The following is a 19,040-nucleotide window of genomic DNA, read 5'->3' as shown; positions in this document are numbered from 1 at the left end:
ATGGGGTAATACTTCGTGTCACTCGCTCAGTGAAAGAACTGCCTAATGCAGCCTTCCTCGAATGTGTTATCTCCAGAGGTTTTACAAATGTGTGGCCCGCAATATCACGTGATCTAAATCCACATAACTTTTGACTCTGGGGGTACCTAAAAGAACGCATTTACCAGGGACTGGTTCAGTCTCTGATTTGAAGGACAGTGTACGGCATCACTGCTGTAAGCAACTGTTAATCACGTCGTTTCACAGATGTGTAAATGTTTCCAGTGCTCAGACTGAGTAAATTTTGTAAGTGTCAATTAATAATGAAATCGATGTCATGCCTTTATCACTTGTTTGACATTTTCTGCCCACATCCCATTCCTAATCCATTATATATGGGAACATTTATATACGTTTTTCTCTTAGTCTCATTGCCAGAGTTACTCCTTGGGGCAAAAATTGAAACAAATTTTTTTCACAGCGTAAATCAGTTCCACGCTAACACATTAGGATAATTACCAAGATTCGTTGAAGCACAATAATTACAGCCCACATTGGATTTCCGAGAGTAGCTGCTTTTTAATTATAATCACGTGATACCTTCATTTTGAAATTACTTACAACTTTATCAAAGGTGTTTCAGATCACTTTTACACTTCTATTACTTTTCCTGTCCACTCAGTCACACTAGTCTCCTGGTTTATAAAATGAGCTAGTAAATGCTTGAGTTCTAAGACCATTTTCAGTCACTGAAGGAATATTTTAAGAAAGTCAAAGTCGAGACGATGTAACATTGCTTGAGGCCTGCTAGTGGATAATACACTAAAAATAGATTTTCATTAAATAAAACTGTCAATATTTTTGTTAAAGATTGTTGACGGTTATCCATTACACTCAGAAGCAGCGTTAAGAATACAGATTCCATTCATGACGACTAGCAGATGTGAAAGTATATTTTCAACCATGGTAGTTCTAACGGGTGTATAAGGCTGCGTTCGGATAATTCCTACATGGTCCGTCATTCTTGTTTCCCCCCCCCCCTCCCCTTATGGAATATGAAAGAGGAGAGACAGAGATGGAGTTCATATCCAAACGCAAAAACGAAGAAAGCTAGACAAGTGATTGCGCTTAAAGTGTTACCATGTCAGTTCATATTCATCATACGTCGTATACAAAGGAAAAATGCGAGTTGGAACTGATCCTCTTTTACCACCAGGCAATAAAAGAAGTGTTCAGAAGCATACAGAAAATCTGTATCATTACACACAAGACGCGATTCGGCGTCACATGTACAGAAGGATACGTCTCTTACCACATCACATGAAACCGAGCTTTTTGTGGGCAGTTCTGTCGTGCCCTAACACAGAATAGGGGTAAGACTGGAGGTTATAGGTCAGTCTCTAACTACCGTTCGGTTAGGAGCAAATTCATTAAGACTAACATTTAGTGAAGGCAGGTTGATTGCGTGCATCAGGGCCAAAAACTGTCACTGGGCACCTATGACAGGCGCTGATTTTGGCACTTTATAGAATATTCGCAGCAGGGGGCTTAGGGATACTCAAAGATCTGAGTAACGCCATATTTTTATCTAACTAAATACTACATTGAAGCTACTTCTAAACATTACAAAAAGCAAAGGATGCAACTGGTTGCACATCAGCGTCCGAGTCCGTCGGGCGAGAACTAACAGAAATAGCAATCACTAGCGGCACTATAAAGTACAAACTTTGAGAGCAGTACTCCAAGTGAGAAAAACTGACCTGTCGAAGATTACCCAAGGCTGACAGCGGGCGACATGAAGGTTGCACCTCAGCGATCTGCTTGAAATCTCTTGAATTCAAAAACGTGGATTTTTATAGGGTTGTGGCAATGCACTACTTCTCCCTTCCTCCAGTCGGCCCGCCAGCCCTCCACCACTTTACAGGCTTCAGCCAGTCTGACGAGCAACTCTGCACCTTCAAGGCGCCTCTGGCCAACAACATGGAGATTCCTCCCCTGCTCCTATTCCGTTAGGTAGACATGTTTCTGACCTTTACATTAGCAAACTCCAAGATTCACAGCAATAGCGTACAGCTGAGAGGTAAACGTCACTGCCACTCCCACTATGGCTAGCGATAACAATGTTTTGCCTCACTTGGGCCCGCCCTGAGGCCTCTCGTGAGTGGAGACTGCTGTTGCAACACTCTAACCTGTATAAACGCACTGACGTTGTGGTTCTGAGGGCAAGAACCAATCTTGCTGCCTCTGCTAAGACATGCCTTTTTGTGACCATCTTCCACTGTGACGCCCAGCGTCTAGGCGATACATGGAGTTACCAGTTAATTCTGTGAAGTGAAAGTTCTGCCCTGGGACAACTGCCTAGAGTTTCTGCAATCCGGAGAGCTCTAGGATTACTGTTTATCTCCGGTAACCTGAACGCTGACATTTTCCCTACTCTCTGCACTTTGTCTCTGATTTCCCATCTTGGCTTGCCCAGCGTCTAGGCGATACATGGAGTTACCAGTTATTTCTGTGAAGTGAAAGTTCTGCCCTGGGACAGCTGCATAGAGTGTCCGCAATTCGCAGAGCTCTAGTGTTACTGTCTATCCCCGATAACCTAAAAGCTGACATTTTCCCTACTCTCTGCACTGTGTCTCTGATTTCTCATCTTGGCTTGTCCTAGTTGGCGTTCAACAACCTTAAGCTTGACAATGTGCAAGTCAGTATATCGATACTATATGACACTGCGATTCGTTCTCAGAGGTCTCGGTTTCAAACACAAAATTATTTTTGGTCCTAAAATGTTGATGAGTGATGTAGCTCTATAGTGATTACGAGAAGTGAAAGATACTAATTTCCAGAACACAGTTTGAATCGCCTAACTATCGGTAAATGCTGACTATATTGTTACAGAAGGTTATATTCCTTTTTTTTTCATTCCCATCAGTCAACTGATTTTCATTGGTAGAAATTGTCTTGAGTACAACAAAGAAATCAATAACGAAACATTTTTAAATTAGTTTGAAAATTTTTTGTCTTTCAAGTATAGAAAAGCCATAGGTAATTCTTCTCGATAAAGCTCCATACCACTCTGTTATAAAAAATGAGGTTACTATCCCGTCCTCTAGAAAGTTGGCTTTTGTGGCAACAAATAGTTAGTGTTATGATAAACTGAATAAAACTCCCTGAAGATATGCACATTGCGAGAATTTGGTTACATTAGGAACTGAATGAAAGTTAACCACTATAGATCACGTCGTTAGCCTGCTTCTTTCAAGCACCTGCCGACACAGCGCCTTGCGTTCCCAAGGAGGGCGCCGCCAACATTGCTGTGGGAAACATATACGTAAAGGAACGTCTGAAGTGAGTCGTTGCGCCCGTGTATCCCAGACAGGGCAGCAGCTTTAGCGTAACTTAACAAGCGGAAAATAACGAGCAGTTTAAATCGGAGTGTGGATGGAAACAACTTAGAAGCGTGCTGATAGTTCTTAAGGACTATTAGGAGTCACGCTCCCTGTTTTGCTTCCCATCGCAACTGAAACGCCCATCGTAGCGAGTGACACTTGAGTACGTCCCACAGATTTTTCATCTGGGAAAACCATTGCTGAAAAGACACGAGGTGCTTGGGGCAGCATTGTGTTCTCTGCGATCGGTGTGGGAAACAATCTTGACCGATTATATTTCGAATCCATCGCTCGAGAACATGACTATCTTTTTGGCGGAGGGTAACAATTAGCTTCATGTAGAATTAAAATTTAGGGAAGGGAAGTAAGTGCGCATCCTCCAAGAGGATCGAGAATTTCTCGATGCTCTTAAAACAAAGCATGCCTAATGCGCTCGTCGATAGCTAAGCACACAGCTGACGTCAGGGTTACGTAGCAAACTAAGAACAAGACACTTTGACGTCCTGCCCATTGGAGCGAAAGGATAACCCATGAACTTAGGTTTGGGCTTGTCTTCAACAGTGAAGAGTGTGTGCCTGGACTTTGGCATGTCTGCAACACCACACAGCACAGGAGAAAGAATCCATTTCATCTAAGTCGAATCTTTCACTCATGTTAATATACTCTAAGACAAAAAGAAGAAGAAGAAGAGGGATAAGAACAAACGACGCACCACGAAGGAATTATCCGAATGGGATTGAAATCGGTAGAAGCGATGTACATATATAGACACACAAATGCTCGAACAGTCCACGGGTGTACTGCCGGTCCATAGTGTCCAACGGGCACAATATTTCGGCGATCAGACATGTTGCCATCGTCAGGTGCGCTGGCGAACTGCGCTCCTGAGGGCGGGCGGCCGTATTAAAACCCTACACTCGCGAGGCGTTCTCGCCGACGTCATGGTCAAAAGAAGAGTGGATGGCACCCTTGGCCACGGGGTGTACAGGAAGAAAACACACACAGACCTGTATTTGCACCCAAATAGCTGCCACCACCCTGCGCAGAGGAATGGGGTGCTAAAAACACTGGTGCACATGGCGCGCGCCATCTCTGACACAGAGAGTCTCTCCCAAGAACTGGAACACCTCAAAACTGTATTCCGGAAAAACGGGTACTCGGAATGGCAGATCAGAAGCGCTCTCCACCCAACCTCTACAGTAAAGCGCGTGGAGACGGAAGAAGTCACGGAGGAAGAGGTAGCCACTGCCTATATACCGTATACTGGCGCACTATCGGGGAAAATAGGACGAATATTGAGGAGACACCGAGTAGGAACCGTCTGTTGTGTCAATGTGGGAAGACTTATCTTGGACAGATAGTGCGCACCATCGAATATCGTTGCCGAAAACATCAGACGCACACACTACTTGGGTACCCCAACAAATCGGCGGTCACAGAGCACTGTTTGTCCGAAAATCACAAAATGGACTACCAACATACCAGGGTCTTAGCACAGACATCTAAATACTGGGACAGCGTAGTTAGAGAGGCTATCGAAATTCGTACCAGGTACAAACTCATCAACCGAGATTGCGGCTACAACCTCAGCAGGGCATGGGAAGCAGTACTGAGTCTAATTAAAAAGGCGCTCATCAAAGGAAACGAACGGGCGACTAGGGCGGATGAGGCAATTACACCGACGCCACCACAGACGCCGACGCCAGCGTCTCGGCGACTGCTGACGCGCGGGCGCGGACCGCGGAGAGAACGCCTCGCGAGGGGATGGGATTTAATATGGTCGCCCGCCCTCAGGAGCTCAGTTCGTCAGCGCACCTGAAGATGGCGACATGTCTGATCGCTGAAATATTGTGCCCGTTGGACACTATGGACCGGCAGTACACCTGTGGACTGTTCGAGCAAGAAATACGCCGGGAGAAACTGAAGAATCAGACAAACAGAAGATTAAAATGTCAGGAAAATCGAATGATTTATTCAAGAGATAGAGATTCAAAAATTGAACAAGTCAATAACGTGTTGGTCCACATCTGGTCCATGTTCAAGAAACTATTCGACTTGGCATTGTCTCTTAGAGTTGTTGGCTGTCCTCTTGAGGGATATCGTGCCAAATTCTGTCCAGATGGTCCTTTAGATCGTCAAAATACCGAGCTGGTTGGAGGGCCCTGCCATAATGCTTCGGACGTTCTCAGTTGTGGAGTTATCCAGCGGCCTTGCTGGCCCACGTAGCGTTTGGCAAGAACAGAGACAAGCAGTAGAAACTCTGGGGAATCATCTTGCTGAAATGTAAGCCCAGGATGGCTTGTCATTAGAGGCGACAGATTGGGGCATAGGATATCGTAGACGTGCCACTGTGCTGTAAGGGTGCCACGGAGGGCAACCAAAGGAGTCGTGTTATGAAATGAAGTGGCATCCCAGACCATCGCTTCTGGTTGTTGGGCCGTATGGTGGACGACAGTCAGGCTGGTGTCCCGCCACAGTCCGGGGGTCTCTAGGCTCATCCTCACTGGACATCAGAGCTCAGTTAGAAACGGGATTCATCATTGAAGACAATTCTATTCTTGTCAATAAGATCCCAGGCCGAGTGAGTCCGACACGGCTGCAAACGGGCTTGTTAGTGTACAGAGGTGGACGGCAGTCGGCGCATGCGGCGCCCCTTTCTGTGAGTCGCCATTTAATGGTCCTCGAGGCCACAGAAACACCACTTGCACGTCTGATCTATGATATGGTGAGTCTGGGGCACTGAGGTCTCTCTAACGCTTGCGGTCCTCAAGTTCTGTCGTCTCTCTAGGTCGACCGCTTTCTTCTTGACGCTACGTTCGGCCGAGGTTCTCCCATTCCTGTCAACATGGTGGAATAGTGGCACCGCCCCTATTCATTTGTCGAGCGATTCACCATTTACTTCAGCGGGCTTCTTTGAGCTCATCGAGACGTCCTCTCACGTGAGGCAGAGTTCCTGTCCAAATGAATACACTGAATTAAATTAGCAAAGACTTTATACCCTCATATTGGCACATCCCCTGTTCACTATTCTTGCCAGCTGCACGATGAAATTACACTGCAGCGTCACACAGTCATCTATCGACCGCCAGAGTTCACAGTTTTGCATTTTTTGTCGATACCAATTTGAATAACTCCTTCATGATGCGTCTTTTTTTTAATAGTGTATGTAAGATAGTAGGTACTATGCTGAATGGTAGTATAGGCTAATAGATACCATAGCTACCTACTAATGTTGTAGTTCCAGATCGGATTCCTGATGGCAGAAAAGACTCTGCCTCCTAAGCTAATGAAACTAAATGAACTGTTTGATAAGGAAAGGCATTAAAGTTGTTGAAATGACATCAAATCGGAAGGCTTACAATAGAATGGGAGACATCGAACATATATTTAATTCTAACGGAGGTAGCACATTTAGTGCTTATATGACAACCAAATGAAATCGAGGGCTTTCGAATATTTCGCGGAGAACAAAGTACAACGTTGTAGCGAACTCAGGAAGCGCATGATCCACATTACAGAAAAATTTAAATAGTAACAAATGTTTATTTCGTTTCGTTCCAGGGAAAAGAAACACACTGCTTTATTCAATGGAAAATACATTTGTCCCTGAAGATAGTTTAAGCTGAGATTCTGTTCGTACTAACTTAAAGTCAAAGCTATTTCTCATGTGTCTCAGGCCACATCAATCGAAAATGTGGTTGTTCGGAATAGTCTAACTGCCACGCCTCAAGATAGTTCTAACACTAACAACAGGTTGCGATCTACGTGCCTATGACAATGCTGTACTAATCACTTTCTCCCGAAATGATTAACGAGAATTTCCTTACTTGTCTCGAGACTCTCTCTCGAGAGAAATTCCGATCCCTAGTTGGAACTGAATGTAAATGTAGGGAAGAGTACAATCAAAACCTGAGAGTTACCTTCGTGACCGCTCAAAATCCAGTTTAAAATTATTACACTATTTTGCTTAGCACAATTTTCTGAAAGATATTGGCTCAATGTTAAATATTCTTAGCGCTGTATTTCTCCTGAATTTTTTTCTTATATCTTCATGGCTTGTCCATGCACTTTTCTTGGCTTTCAAATCCTCACAATTGTCCATGCACTTTTCTTGGCTTTCAAATCCTCACAATTGTCTCTCGCCCTACTTTCCACGTCTTTTGTTACAGCCAATCAGAGGAACTTTTTATCAATCAAGATATCTTTGTACCACTTACTACTTTTATTTCAAATGGCTACTGCTCAATCTACTTGCATTATTTTGTACTAAAGGCAAGAGTTTGATAACCTCTGTGGTGTTTTAGTTACAATTTCAGGTGTCTTTCCACGTTCCTACAAGCTTTTAGGCTTGCGATTAGGCGTTAGCTGTGAAGAGGGCTTCTGGCAACAGTGATTTAAGTCGAACAGTGATAGGTCAACACATACAGTGAATTAACTCTTTCTTTTTACTTCTTACTAACACCTCACTCCCTTCTGGTACGATCTAAATTTACCGTGACCATCAGATATAGGGAAAAACTGTTTTTAATATTGGTCTAAAATTACTCTGAATGACACTATAAATTTGTACTCGTTTTAAAATTGAAATTTTACTCTAATAGGACACAGTTAGCATGCATTTACACTTCCCCAGGAACTCAGTAACTGTTGATGTATAATGCTACAATGTCTGTTGTGTTATGTAATTTATTTTGGGTCCAGTATTCTCAAAAAATGAAAGAAAGTGCTACGAAGTTATCCCTATTGTCCGTACCTCAAGAGATTTTTTTTCTGTGAATGAGTTACACTTTTTCCGTATATAAAAAGGATGATTTCATCTGCAAGCAACACAGCGTCTGATTCTGATAAATTACGTGCTGAATCGTTTTTTAAAAAAAAAAAAAAGGTGTAATATTGGGTTGGTGCACAAGGTCGTAACTTTTTTCTTTTGCATGTTGGTTTTCCTGTAACTATGGATTTATTTATCGAATGTCATTTTTTATTTGTAGTTAACTATTGTTATTTGAGTTAGCATATTGTCATTTTGTCATTTGGAGATGGTGAGTGGAGCTGTGGACGCTACAAAATGGAGTGCCAAGTGGAGAAATCGAAACATTTCGGACACATTCTTCTGTTTGAGTTCAAGGATTGACAGCAGCGGAGGCATCCAAAAACATTTGCGCCGTGTATGGAGGTAATGCGACTGGAGAGAGCACGTCAAGAAAATGGTTTTCTCGTTTTAACAAGCATTGTTTTGACATTAGTGACCCTCCACATTTAAGAAGACCTTCGGGGTCTGACGAAGATCGTGTAAAAGCGTTAATCCACAATGATCCACATTAGCGTACGAGAGAATGGGCAAATGTGATGAACTGCTATCATTTCATCATCGTGTGAAATTTTCATGCAGTATGGAAGCTTTAAAAACCGGGTGTGTGGATACCGCATGCTCTAAGTCAAAGCCACAAACATCAGCCGGTGACCATTTGTGCCTCTGCTTGCTCGTCATCAACTGGCTCATGAACAACACCGACTATTTCTATCCTGTATAGTTACTGGTGAAGAGAAATGGTGTGTTTATGCTAACATAAGGAAAAGAAAGGAATGGTTGACGGCAAATAAAGCAGCAACTCCCCGTACAAGGATCTGCACTCATCCATAAAACATAATGTTGCGCATCTGGTGGAATAGCGACTGTGTGCTGTACTACAAGTTGCTTTACAGAGGTTTAGCCATTACTGCAGACATGTTTTTTCTTAACAACTGAGAAGTCTTGCAGACGCAATCCGAGAGCAACGACCAGGAAGACTGCGTGAAATGACGATAACGGCCTCCCGCATTTTGCTAGTCTGACAAGAAACAGTATAGAGGAGTCATTCCGCACTCACGTTGTTTGCACCCGCAGACATTTATCTTCCCTATCTCCATCGAATAACCTTGAAGGAACATCCTTTCCGGAAGAGAATACGTCCCGACCATGGCTAGACCAGTTCTTCGCCTCAAAACCACATAGTTTCTACAGTCGCGGAATCGAAAAGTTACGCCAGCATTGGCAGACCGTTGTGAACAGTGAAGGAGAATATATTACAGATGATTAAAGCCTCTGTTACGAGTATCAGTTGTGGTTATTGAACTTATGGATAAACGCTGCGAACTTATGCACCAACCTAATACAAACCCCTTGCGAGCTAACATCCCAGAGATGTTCGGGCTCACATGCGGTTCCTCTTGGTAAAAATGTCTTGGCTCAAACTCGTCTCGGAGTTGAACCGCACGTGTCGCATTACACGCCCTAAATTAGACACTTGTGACAAATTGTCTGTCTGATGGCAAGTTTGCGAAATGCGAAGTTAAATTAACATATAATAACAGTAATAATAATATCGAGAACTAAATTAACGACCCTTATATGACGTAGGCCACACAGTTGCGATTTGGTTAGAATAATGTTTATTCAGAAAGCAAACTAATAGCGAAAGTGTTGGTATTTAGAGATATTGTTACACTTGGGCGCATATCCATTTGACACAGTTCGATCACTCACAATCTCATCTCGAAATATAAGTTATCTACGCGAAAAGTTAGAGTCCACACTAGGCGCGCGGCTGCTCACCGCTCAGAGACTAAATCCCTCAATACCGCACAACGCGAAATTTTCTAAGTCGTTTCACTTCGTAGCTGCCTGAAGACCAACTGTCCGCTTTCGCGTCTCAATCTACACTGTACCCTTTGGTGTCTCCAGCCGAACTGTCCGTTTTCACGTCTCCACCAGCACTGCCCTGTGCCCCGTGCCCTGTGCCCATCCCCGGCCGCGTTTCCCGCGTGCCGAATATCCTCGCTCAACTGACTAGGGCAGTTCCCTTTCCTGGAGTCGTGCATCTGATAGGTTACAGCTTATTCTAAATTATTTTACATTTCAACATGTTTAAATAATCAAGGCTTGACCATTTTCACGTTCTAAATAAACTAACAATAACAGCCATTACATAATAAACGTTTAAGTCTTTTACATAAAACCAATACAATTACCTTCTTAGCTTTAAATGCCACCGCCAGTAGCCTTGCGCCCATATGCTTTCTGATAAATAAAGTACAAAAGTAACTATTGTGCACTAAAATTTACAACAAATATTCTATTACCTAATGACTCAATAAGATGTCATGCTGTCGTCGTTCAATGTGTTTTTGTGGAGGAAATGATGCGATGCTTAACTGAAAATACTGATAATTTAAGTTTACTGTATCTTTTAAACAAATCAAGTTACAGAGTTGGTATCTACAACGTTTGTCATTTTAATAATGCGCTTCTATATGAAAAGTCGATCGTTAAGATCGACCAAAGTGTTCAGATTTTAGCATTCAGGTCTTTGTTACAAAACTTATTAATTTCACTTTAACAGTAAGTCCTAAACTATTATAGATATGATCAATGTTCAAATTTTATTGTGATTAGCATGAAAATTTGTGAAGGATGGTAGATTAAAATAACTGTGGCTTAATTCCCTGCATTACTACAGAATTAAATAGTTTCCATAAATGTTTCCCTTTATGGCCGATCTTAGGTCCGTCATATTTAACACTGCTACTTCTCTCTGGCCACAATCTGTTTCTACTGGGTTTCCCTATTACGTCGGTTCTTGTCTGTCTCACTCACACACTACAGCGCTTAGGCCTCAATAGCCAATAGACGCCTGTGAGTTTCCCCATCTCGTGGTGAATCTGCACTCTTTGTGGCACACGGTCCTGGATGACAGGGTTCGTTTCACAATTCCTGAAGGCTGACTCTTTCGGCCATGTACTAGGCGTGTTTTTTAAGTAAGTACCGTTCTGAAATTAAAAAAAGACGTGCTAAGATATCTCACAAATTTTATTTTTACATGAAAGCCTGTACCTTAATCTACGCACTGACGCCATTACAGTCTGATTCTTCCTTGTTTACGTTGTGTTTTGAGTGTTTAAGATGCCTTCGATAATTGTGAGTCCCGCCGACTGTGAAGTACGAGCTGTTATAAGATTTCTTAGTGCTAAAGGCCTAAAAAGCGATCGATATTCATCGTGAGATCTGTGCAGTTTACGGAGAAAACATTATGAGGATTGGAATGGTGGGTGAGAGCATTTAAAGATGGCCGCACAAATGTGCATGATGAACAACGGAGTGGACGTCCTTCGGTCGTTAATGAAAGTTTGGTGCAGGAAGTGGACAGTAAGGTGAGAGAAAACAGACGCTTTACGATTTCCTCCTTGCGGGATGACCTTCCTAATGTTTCCTGTAGTGTTTTGTATGGCATTGTGACCGAGCCATAGAATTACTGAAAATTGTGCGCACGTTGGGTGCCGAAAATGTTGACGGATGTGCACAAAACCAAAAGTTTAGACAGTGCATTGATTTTCCCTGAGCGGTACCACAACGACGGTGATGATTTCTTAAGCCAAATTGTTACGGGCGAAGAAATATGGGTGGCCTACGTCACACCAGAATCAAAGCAACAGTCCATGGAAGTTGAGCAAGGGCATCGTTTTGCTGCCCGTCCGCATGTGGCGAATCATACCAAAGATCTCATCACATCTTTTCGATGGGAAACTCTAGATCATCCTCCGTACAGCCCCGATCTTGCGCCCGGTGACAACCATCTGCTCCTGAACTTGAAGAAACACCTGGGCGGTCAGCGTCTTCAAGACGATGACGAAGTCAAAACAGTGGTGATGCAGTGGTTAACAAGTCAGGCGGCAGACTTCTATGAGGAGGGTATTCAAAAACTGGTACAACGTTATGACAAGTGCCTGAATATGACGGAAATTATGTAGAAAAGTAGATTAAGATACAGGCTTTCATGTAAAAATAAAATTATTGAGATATCTTAGCACGTCTTTTTTTACTTTCAAAACGGTACTTACTTAAAAAACATGCCTCGTACTTAAATGAGAGCGAAATGCTCGTTAATTCACACCCTGTGCTACATCAAACCAAACTGCTCAACTTTGGAAATATTAGTGACACATCAGTACCTATATATCTGAGTGGTTTTGTGTATGTTGCGCCATAAAATTCCAGGTTATTTATGGCTCTTTGTGAAGACTTGGGAGCAGAGTATAAACCACTTTTATTTCATACAGAAGTACGCTGGCTCTCAAAAGGAAATATGCTAGGAAGATTATTTGAACTTCGAGACGAAGTGATGCAGTTTTTGGAAAATAACAAACAAACTGAATTGTATATGGAATTTAAAAAGCCTGGTGTTCATGTTGCATTGGCTTATCTGCCAGATATTTTCGAATCTTTAAACACTGGTACGGTGATTAACATCGCCGCCTCTAGATCGTGGAATCCTGGGTTCGGTTCCCAGATGGGTCAGAGATATTTTTCGCTCGGGAACTGGGTGTTTCTGTTGTTCTGATCATTTCATCTGATCTTCATGACAATGAATGTGTTAATATGCTGATATTTCAGACTCCCTAATGCTGCAGCTGGATATTTCTCATGCTAAAAAACAGTATTGGTAATGCATTCTATCTCAATTCAATCTGGACAGTGTATCAGAGATCTGCGATATATCCACTGGATCATGAGTGAGGAATGATGATGGTTGACTGAGAGTAATCATATAGAGTAGACGGCGTGCTATGTGAGGAATCACATAACATCACGTCGTACTCTTACTGTCAGGGTATGGCCTGGTCGCCACGTTAGATCACCATCTTGTATTCCGGGTTACCCATCTCGGATTCTGACGTAAGAGTAGAACTGGGCCAGTAACTGAAGAGTGAGCTAGTATGCCATAATTCTACACTGTTATAAATAGCCCAACAGGTCTGAGCTGGAAAGTGATCTAATAGAGCTGCACCAGTATGCCCCAGTCACCATGTACGATCGCCATCTTAAATTCTACGTCAGCCATTTTACATTCAGGTGTCATAGTTAGGGTCGTGCTCACATTCAAAGTCCCTGATTGTGACACCATAGAACCAGAGTCAGTGTTCCAAATCAGCCAGCATGACAATGCGTTATCCTGAATTTCCCGCCATTTTATACTTAGAACAACAATCCTACTTTCGTTGGTAGCGCACTAGCGCAACTGGGCTATTTTTTTAATTTCTTCAAGACGATGACAAAGTCAAAACAGTGTTGATGCAGTGGTTAACAAGTCAGGCGGCAGACTTCTATGAGGAGGGTATTCAAAAACTGGTACAACGTTACGACAAGTGCCTGAATATGACGGAAATTATGTAGAAAAGTAGATTAAGATACAGGCTTTCATGTAAAAATAAAATTATTGAGATATCTTAGCACGTCTTTTTTTTTAATTTCAAAACGGTACCTACTTAAAAAACATGCCTCGTACTTAAATGAGAGGGAAATGCTCGTTAATTCCCACCCTGTGCTACATCAAACCAAACTGCTCAACTTTGGAAATATTAGTGACCCATCAGTACCTATATATCTGAGTGGTTTTGTGTATGTTGCGCCATAAACAGTAAGCTGCTTGATGTTGGTGCCGTAATACAGCTCTCTCTGTCTTCGCAGCCAGCCTGCTCCGCTCCGCGACGACACAGAGGTCGCTGCCCCATCGACAGGAGAAGCTGGAACGGATAGCGGACGTCGCCAATGGCCATGGGAAGGTCCCCACATGCCCAGCAACCACGGAAATGTACATCTTTCCCGCAGCTGGAGTCCTTTCCAAAAAGGACATTACTTCCAGCATGGAGGAACTGTGCTCCTTATAGACTACTGGCTGTCGAAACCATTAAAGATTTACTCTGCTTTCTCTGAGTCGATGTACTGGCATTTGTTTCTTGCCTGCTTGATGTCCTCTGAGCTGGGTAAGAGATGTGCATAATGGACATTTTGTGCTTTAATATATCCGACAAGAGGCGTTCTGAAACAATCCCAAACTGAGGAGCTCGAAACAGATATGAAACTGCCATGCATGTGAGATTTTCCTAGGAGTTCAATATGTTTGCAGAACCTGGTAGAGTGACATGTTTTTCACTAACAAAAAATAACAAAACAATATCTTCTCGTGACAGTCCTACAGTCTATGAAAGAAGTTGTTGCCATCCAAGGGTAGAGGCAAAAAAAGTAGTGAGAAAGTACAGATACTTCGACAACTAGTTCCGCAAAAATTTTCTTATAGATATTATGGACCAGATGTCACACTGTGGAATTCAGGGTGTTAGATTACGTATCTGTATTTGTTTCACTTCTACTCAGGACTGTTTCTGCAATCTGGAAGAAGACGCTGCCAGAGGTTCTTGAGATGACGTCGATATAGTTAACGATTCGTGATCTTGGCCTGAGAAATAAGGAACATTCTGTGTACTTTTTCATTCATCCAATGGCAGCCAAAAAAATTCGACTAAGAGAGAGTTACCTGCGCGCTACTGAAAAGGTCCTGCATTTCACTACATCAAGTCTCTCGAGGTCGCCGCAACTGTTTCGTTGTGAAGTGACTCATACCTATTCGTCGAACAAAACTGGTTTGTTTTACATTTAACAGAAAATCATTTTTAACGGCCTTTCGCCGCGTGTTACTGTAATCACGGTGCATCTGAATGAGTGAAACCTAAAATTGTTACAATATCATCAAATACTTCTCGCCAGATGGGAACAATATTGTTAACTGGATCTCTTGATATTTATCCATAGTAAATTATTCGATATTACTCGCTGCTTAGTCCTCCGGTCTTCTCAGGTATCGCAGTTCTTAAAATTTATACAGCAGAATTGTAGACCTAATGAATTTGTGAACATTTGCTGACAAGCTAATCAGTGTCTATGAGTGAAATTGTCGGGTACCGAAGCATTTACTCTTCTTTAACTGTCCTAGTCAGTCACTGATGGGCTTTGTCGCCTTGACGCACAGAACAAGCCTGCAGTTCTGTACGTCAAAGGGACAGAATGGCCTTAGCTCAACCACAGATCAGTAACCAGCACAGTGTTTCAAATGCTATTTTTTCCAAGCCTACAAGGAAGTTTCTGAAAATGAAACCTCTGAGAAGAAAGGATTCATTGGAGTCGGCCACGCACGTATCAGTGACAACTTTTTCACTTGTGAAAAATCATGTACTTGTTGACACTAATGGCTACCTGTTACACCATGAGCCACACAGAGTTCTCCCTTGATGTTAATATCTCTAAATACGGTGTAAGTGTTCTGTTTTAAGAGCACATAAATGTACTTTTCTTCACAATCTGTATGAATTTATATTTATTGATATTCTATTTCTCTCACTGTTGCAATAAAGATGTATCCAATTAAGCACAAGACTATAGTTTCATTTTAATAGTGGCATATCATAGCCGTTGTCTGAACTCCATATGTTTTCAAAATTGAACTGCACGATCTGACCCCAAAACAAATTTATGTAAAAATTCATAAGTAATTACTGTCTGGATACATTTTTCTCTGAAATACGATTCCCTAGTTGCAAGGTGTGAACATTTATATACTACCTAGGATACAAATCATGAGAATTATGACATTCTTGCACAACACACTTACACTGAAGCGCCAAGGAAACTGGTATAGGCATGCGTGGGTGTACCCTTGATGAGTGCACGACACAAAGTCTTACGCCTCGCCTGGGCCCGTCAACACCGACATTGAACTGTTGGTGACTGGAAACACGTTGCGTGGTCGGACGAGTCTCGTTTCAAATTGTATTGAGCCAATGGACATGAATCCGTGGACCCTGCATGTAAGCGGGGGACTGTTCAAGCTGGTGGAGGATCTGCAATGATGTGGAGCATGTGCAGTTGGAGTGATATCGGATCCCTGATACGTCTAGATACAACCGACAGGTGACACGTACGTAATCATCCTGTATGACCACCTACATCCATTCATGTCCATTCTGTATTCAGACGGACTTGGGCAATTAGAGCATTACAGTTCGACACCCCACACGTGCAGAATTATTACAGAGGGGCTCCAGGAACACTCTTCTGATCTTAAACACTTCCGCTCGCCATCAAACTCCCCAGACATGAACTTTATTCAGCAAATATGAGATGCCTTGTAATGTGCTGTTCAGAAGAGATCTCCCCCCCCCCCCCCCCTCTTACTCTTATGGATTGATGAACAGGCTTTTAGGATTCAAGGTGTCAGTTCCCTCCAGCACAACTTCGGACATTTATCGACTCCATGCCATGTCGTGTTGCAGCACTTCTGCGTGCTCGCGGGGGCCCTACACGATATAAGCCAGGTTTACCGGTTTCTTTGGCTCTTTAGCGGATTACACACATAGTGACTTTCATCAGTTACGTCCTAAAACAGGGAGAAAAACAACAGCCGTGATAGATACATTAGCAGGTAGCAATAACCACACCTCTCACGATATACATGGCTCATGACTTTGGAGTATACGGTGTCCCAAAACTCCCAGCATTATTCTTAAACGTGTTATTTACTATAAACTTCCATTCAGATTTAGGCTTCCAGCTTGTTCTATATTTGTGAATCTGGCTGACGCCCAACTGCAAGCATAAAATAAGTCGCTGCTCGGAGTACCCGAAGAGGACCGTCAGGTAAGTCACAGAAATGTTTTGAAAACGATAGCCCAGTTCCAACAAAAGCAAAACGAGGATAATGGAATGTAGTCGAATTAAGTCGGGTGATGCTGAAGGATTTAGATTAGGAAATGCGACACTTAAAGTAGTAAATGAGTTTTGCTATTTGGGGAGCAAAATAACTGATGATGGTCGAAGTAGAGAGGATATAAAATGTAGACTGGCAATGGCAAGGAAAGCGTTTCTGAAGAAGAGAAATTTGTTAACATGGAATATAGATTTAAGTATCAGGAAGTCGTTTCTGAAAGTATTTGTATGGAGTGTAGCCATGTATGGAGGTGAAACATGGACGATAAATAGTTTGGACAAGAAGAGAATAGAATCTTTCGAAATGTGGAGCTACAGAAAAATGATGAAGATTAGATGGGTAGATCACATAAATAGTGAGGAGGTATTGAATAGAATTGGGGAGAAGAGAAATTTGTGGCACAACTTGACTAGAAAAAGGGGTATTCCGAGACATCAAGGGATCTCCAATTTAGTATTGGAGGGCAGCGTGGAGTGTAAAAATCGTGGAGGGAGACCAAGAGATGAATAGACTACGCAGATTTAGAAGGATGTAGGTTGCAGTAGGTACTGCGAGATGAAGAAGCTTGCACAGGATATAGTAGCATGTAGATCTGCATCAAACCAGTCTCTGGACTGGAGACCACAACAACAACAACAAGAGTTCAGTTCCCCAAAACCAAGTCTTATCATCAGCCGACCACGATGAAAACACTCAAAAATCACAGTATTAATCAGTACTCAAAGCTGTGTGAGCTAGAAATTGTTCTAAATTGCAGCACATTTTGATAATAATCGAAATTCAATAAAGGAAAAAATAAAAGAGAGTCGATCAGGCAAGCTCAGTCACTTCGAAAATGATCAATTCATCGGATGTCTGCCTGCTTAGCTGCACAGTTCAGCTTCGAGGGCCGGCGGAAAGGTTCTTATTTATTTCACTTGCCGCATCGTCGTTTGTGTGAAGTTGTCCTCGTTAGTGTTGTTCTGTCTGCCGAGTGAGTCGTAGCGCATCCGTCCGCCTTACTGTCTTTGTGCTCATCTACTTGCAGATTTGGCCATCATGATTTCCACGTGTATTCCACGAAATGGTACTATGAGCTTTACTTTCGATAAAACAACGAGACATGTGCAGCCCGAGCCTCCAGAAATCCACGATCGACCTGTCGATGCAATTCATGTGAACTCTGATCAAGTCCACACAGCTTATTTTGACGCAGACGAGTACATGTTTTACGTGAAATTTGTGGATCCTCTTTACGTTGAAAGATTACTATCGCAACATGGTTCTCTAGTCCTATTCAGGCATCCCGATACTTTCGTTAGTATGGAGTCACTCGCAGATGCGCCCGGTGTGGCCGAGAATTCTAGGCGCTACAGTCTGGAACCGCGCGACCGCTACTGTCGCAGGTTCGAATCCTGCCTCGGGCATGGATGTGTGTGATGTCCTTAGGTTAGTTAGGTTTAAGTAGTTCTAAGTTCTAGGGGACTGACGACCTCAGAAGTTAAGTCCCATATTGCTCAGAGCCATCACTCGCAGATGCTGAAATTAACTACACCAATGTTCGAGTGTTCAACCTCCCACCGGAGGTTATTGACAATTTTCTAAAGGACATATTGACTCATTATGGTAACGTGAAGAACGTTCGTCGTGAAACGTTGGTCTACTCAACACGGTGTTATAGTGGAATTCGTTCCGTGGAATTGCACGTCAAACGCAATATTCTGTCACATTTACAACTGTGTGGTTACCATATACTGGTCAAGAGGAACCCTGCTTGCTATGTAATTGCCTGCGAAGGGTTTTTGTATTAAAGCCGTCATTAGTGCAGCGTTGCAAATTGACGGTTGCTGACTTTGTTCCTTCCACTTCAGATCATAATGGACAAAAAGTCAGCTCTGATAACCGTATAAATGAATTTCCGCAACAGGTTCAGAATTCTATTTCCCCCAGGAAAGTATCTGTAACAGTGACAAACAAGCGACGTCGCACTCAATATGGTGAGGATGAGGATTTGGCTGTGCCTTCTTCCCCAACCTCCGCATCTATTGTGTCCCCTGCTCCTCTCGATGCTTCGTTACCTCCCGTCCATAGTACGGTGGGGGGGCGAAGAATTTATCTCCAGCAT

At 42.8% G+C, this 19,040-nt stretch overlaps 1 protein-coding gene across 1 annotated transcript in view; it reads left to right on the top strand.

The window, feature by feature from the left end:
- Positions 1 to 14,117, top strand: part of LOC124712162 — a 29,777-nt gene extending 15,660 nt beyond the window's left edge. The window contains exon 3 of the mRNA XM_047242458.1: positions 13,864 to 14,117. Coding sequence (XP_047098414.1) covers positions 13,864 to 14,063 — 200 coding nt within the window. The 3' untranslated portion in view covers positions 14,064 to 14,117. The remainder of the gene's footprint in view (positions 1 to 13,863) is intronic.
- The last annotated feature ends 4,923 nt before the right edge of the window (positions 14,118 to 19,040 follow it).

Source organism: Schistocerca piceifrons, chromosome 8 (genome assembly GCF_021461385.2).
Source record: "Schistocerca piceifrons isolate TAMUIC-IGC-003096 chromosome 8, iqSchPice1.1, whole genome shotgun sequence".
NCBI classification, from domain to species: Eukaryota; Metazoa; Arthropoda; class Insecta; order Orthoptera; family Acrididae; genus Schistocerca; species Schistocerca piceifrons.
Note: the sequence above shows the minus strand (reverse complement) of the source record. Positions and strands in the feature narration are given on the sequence as shown.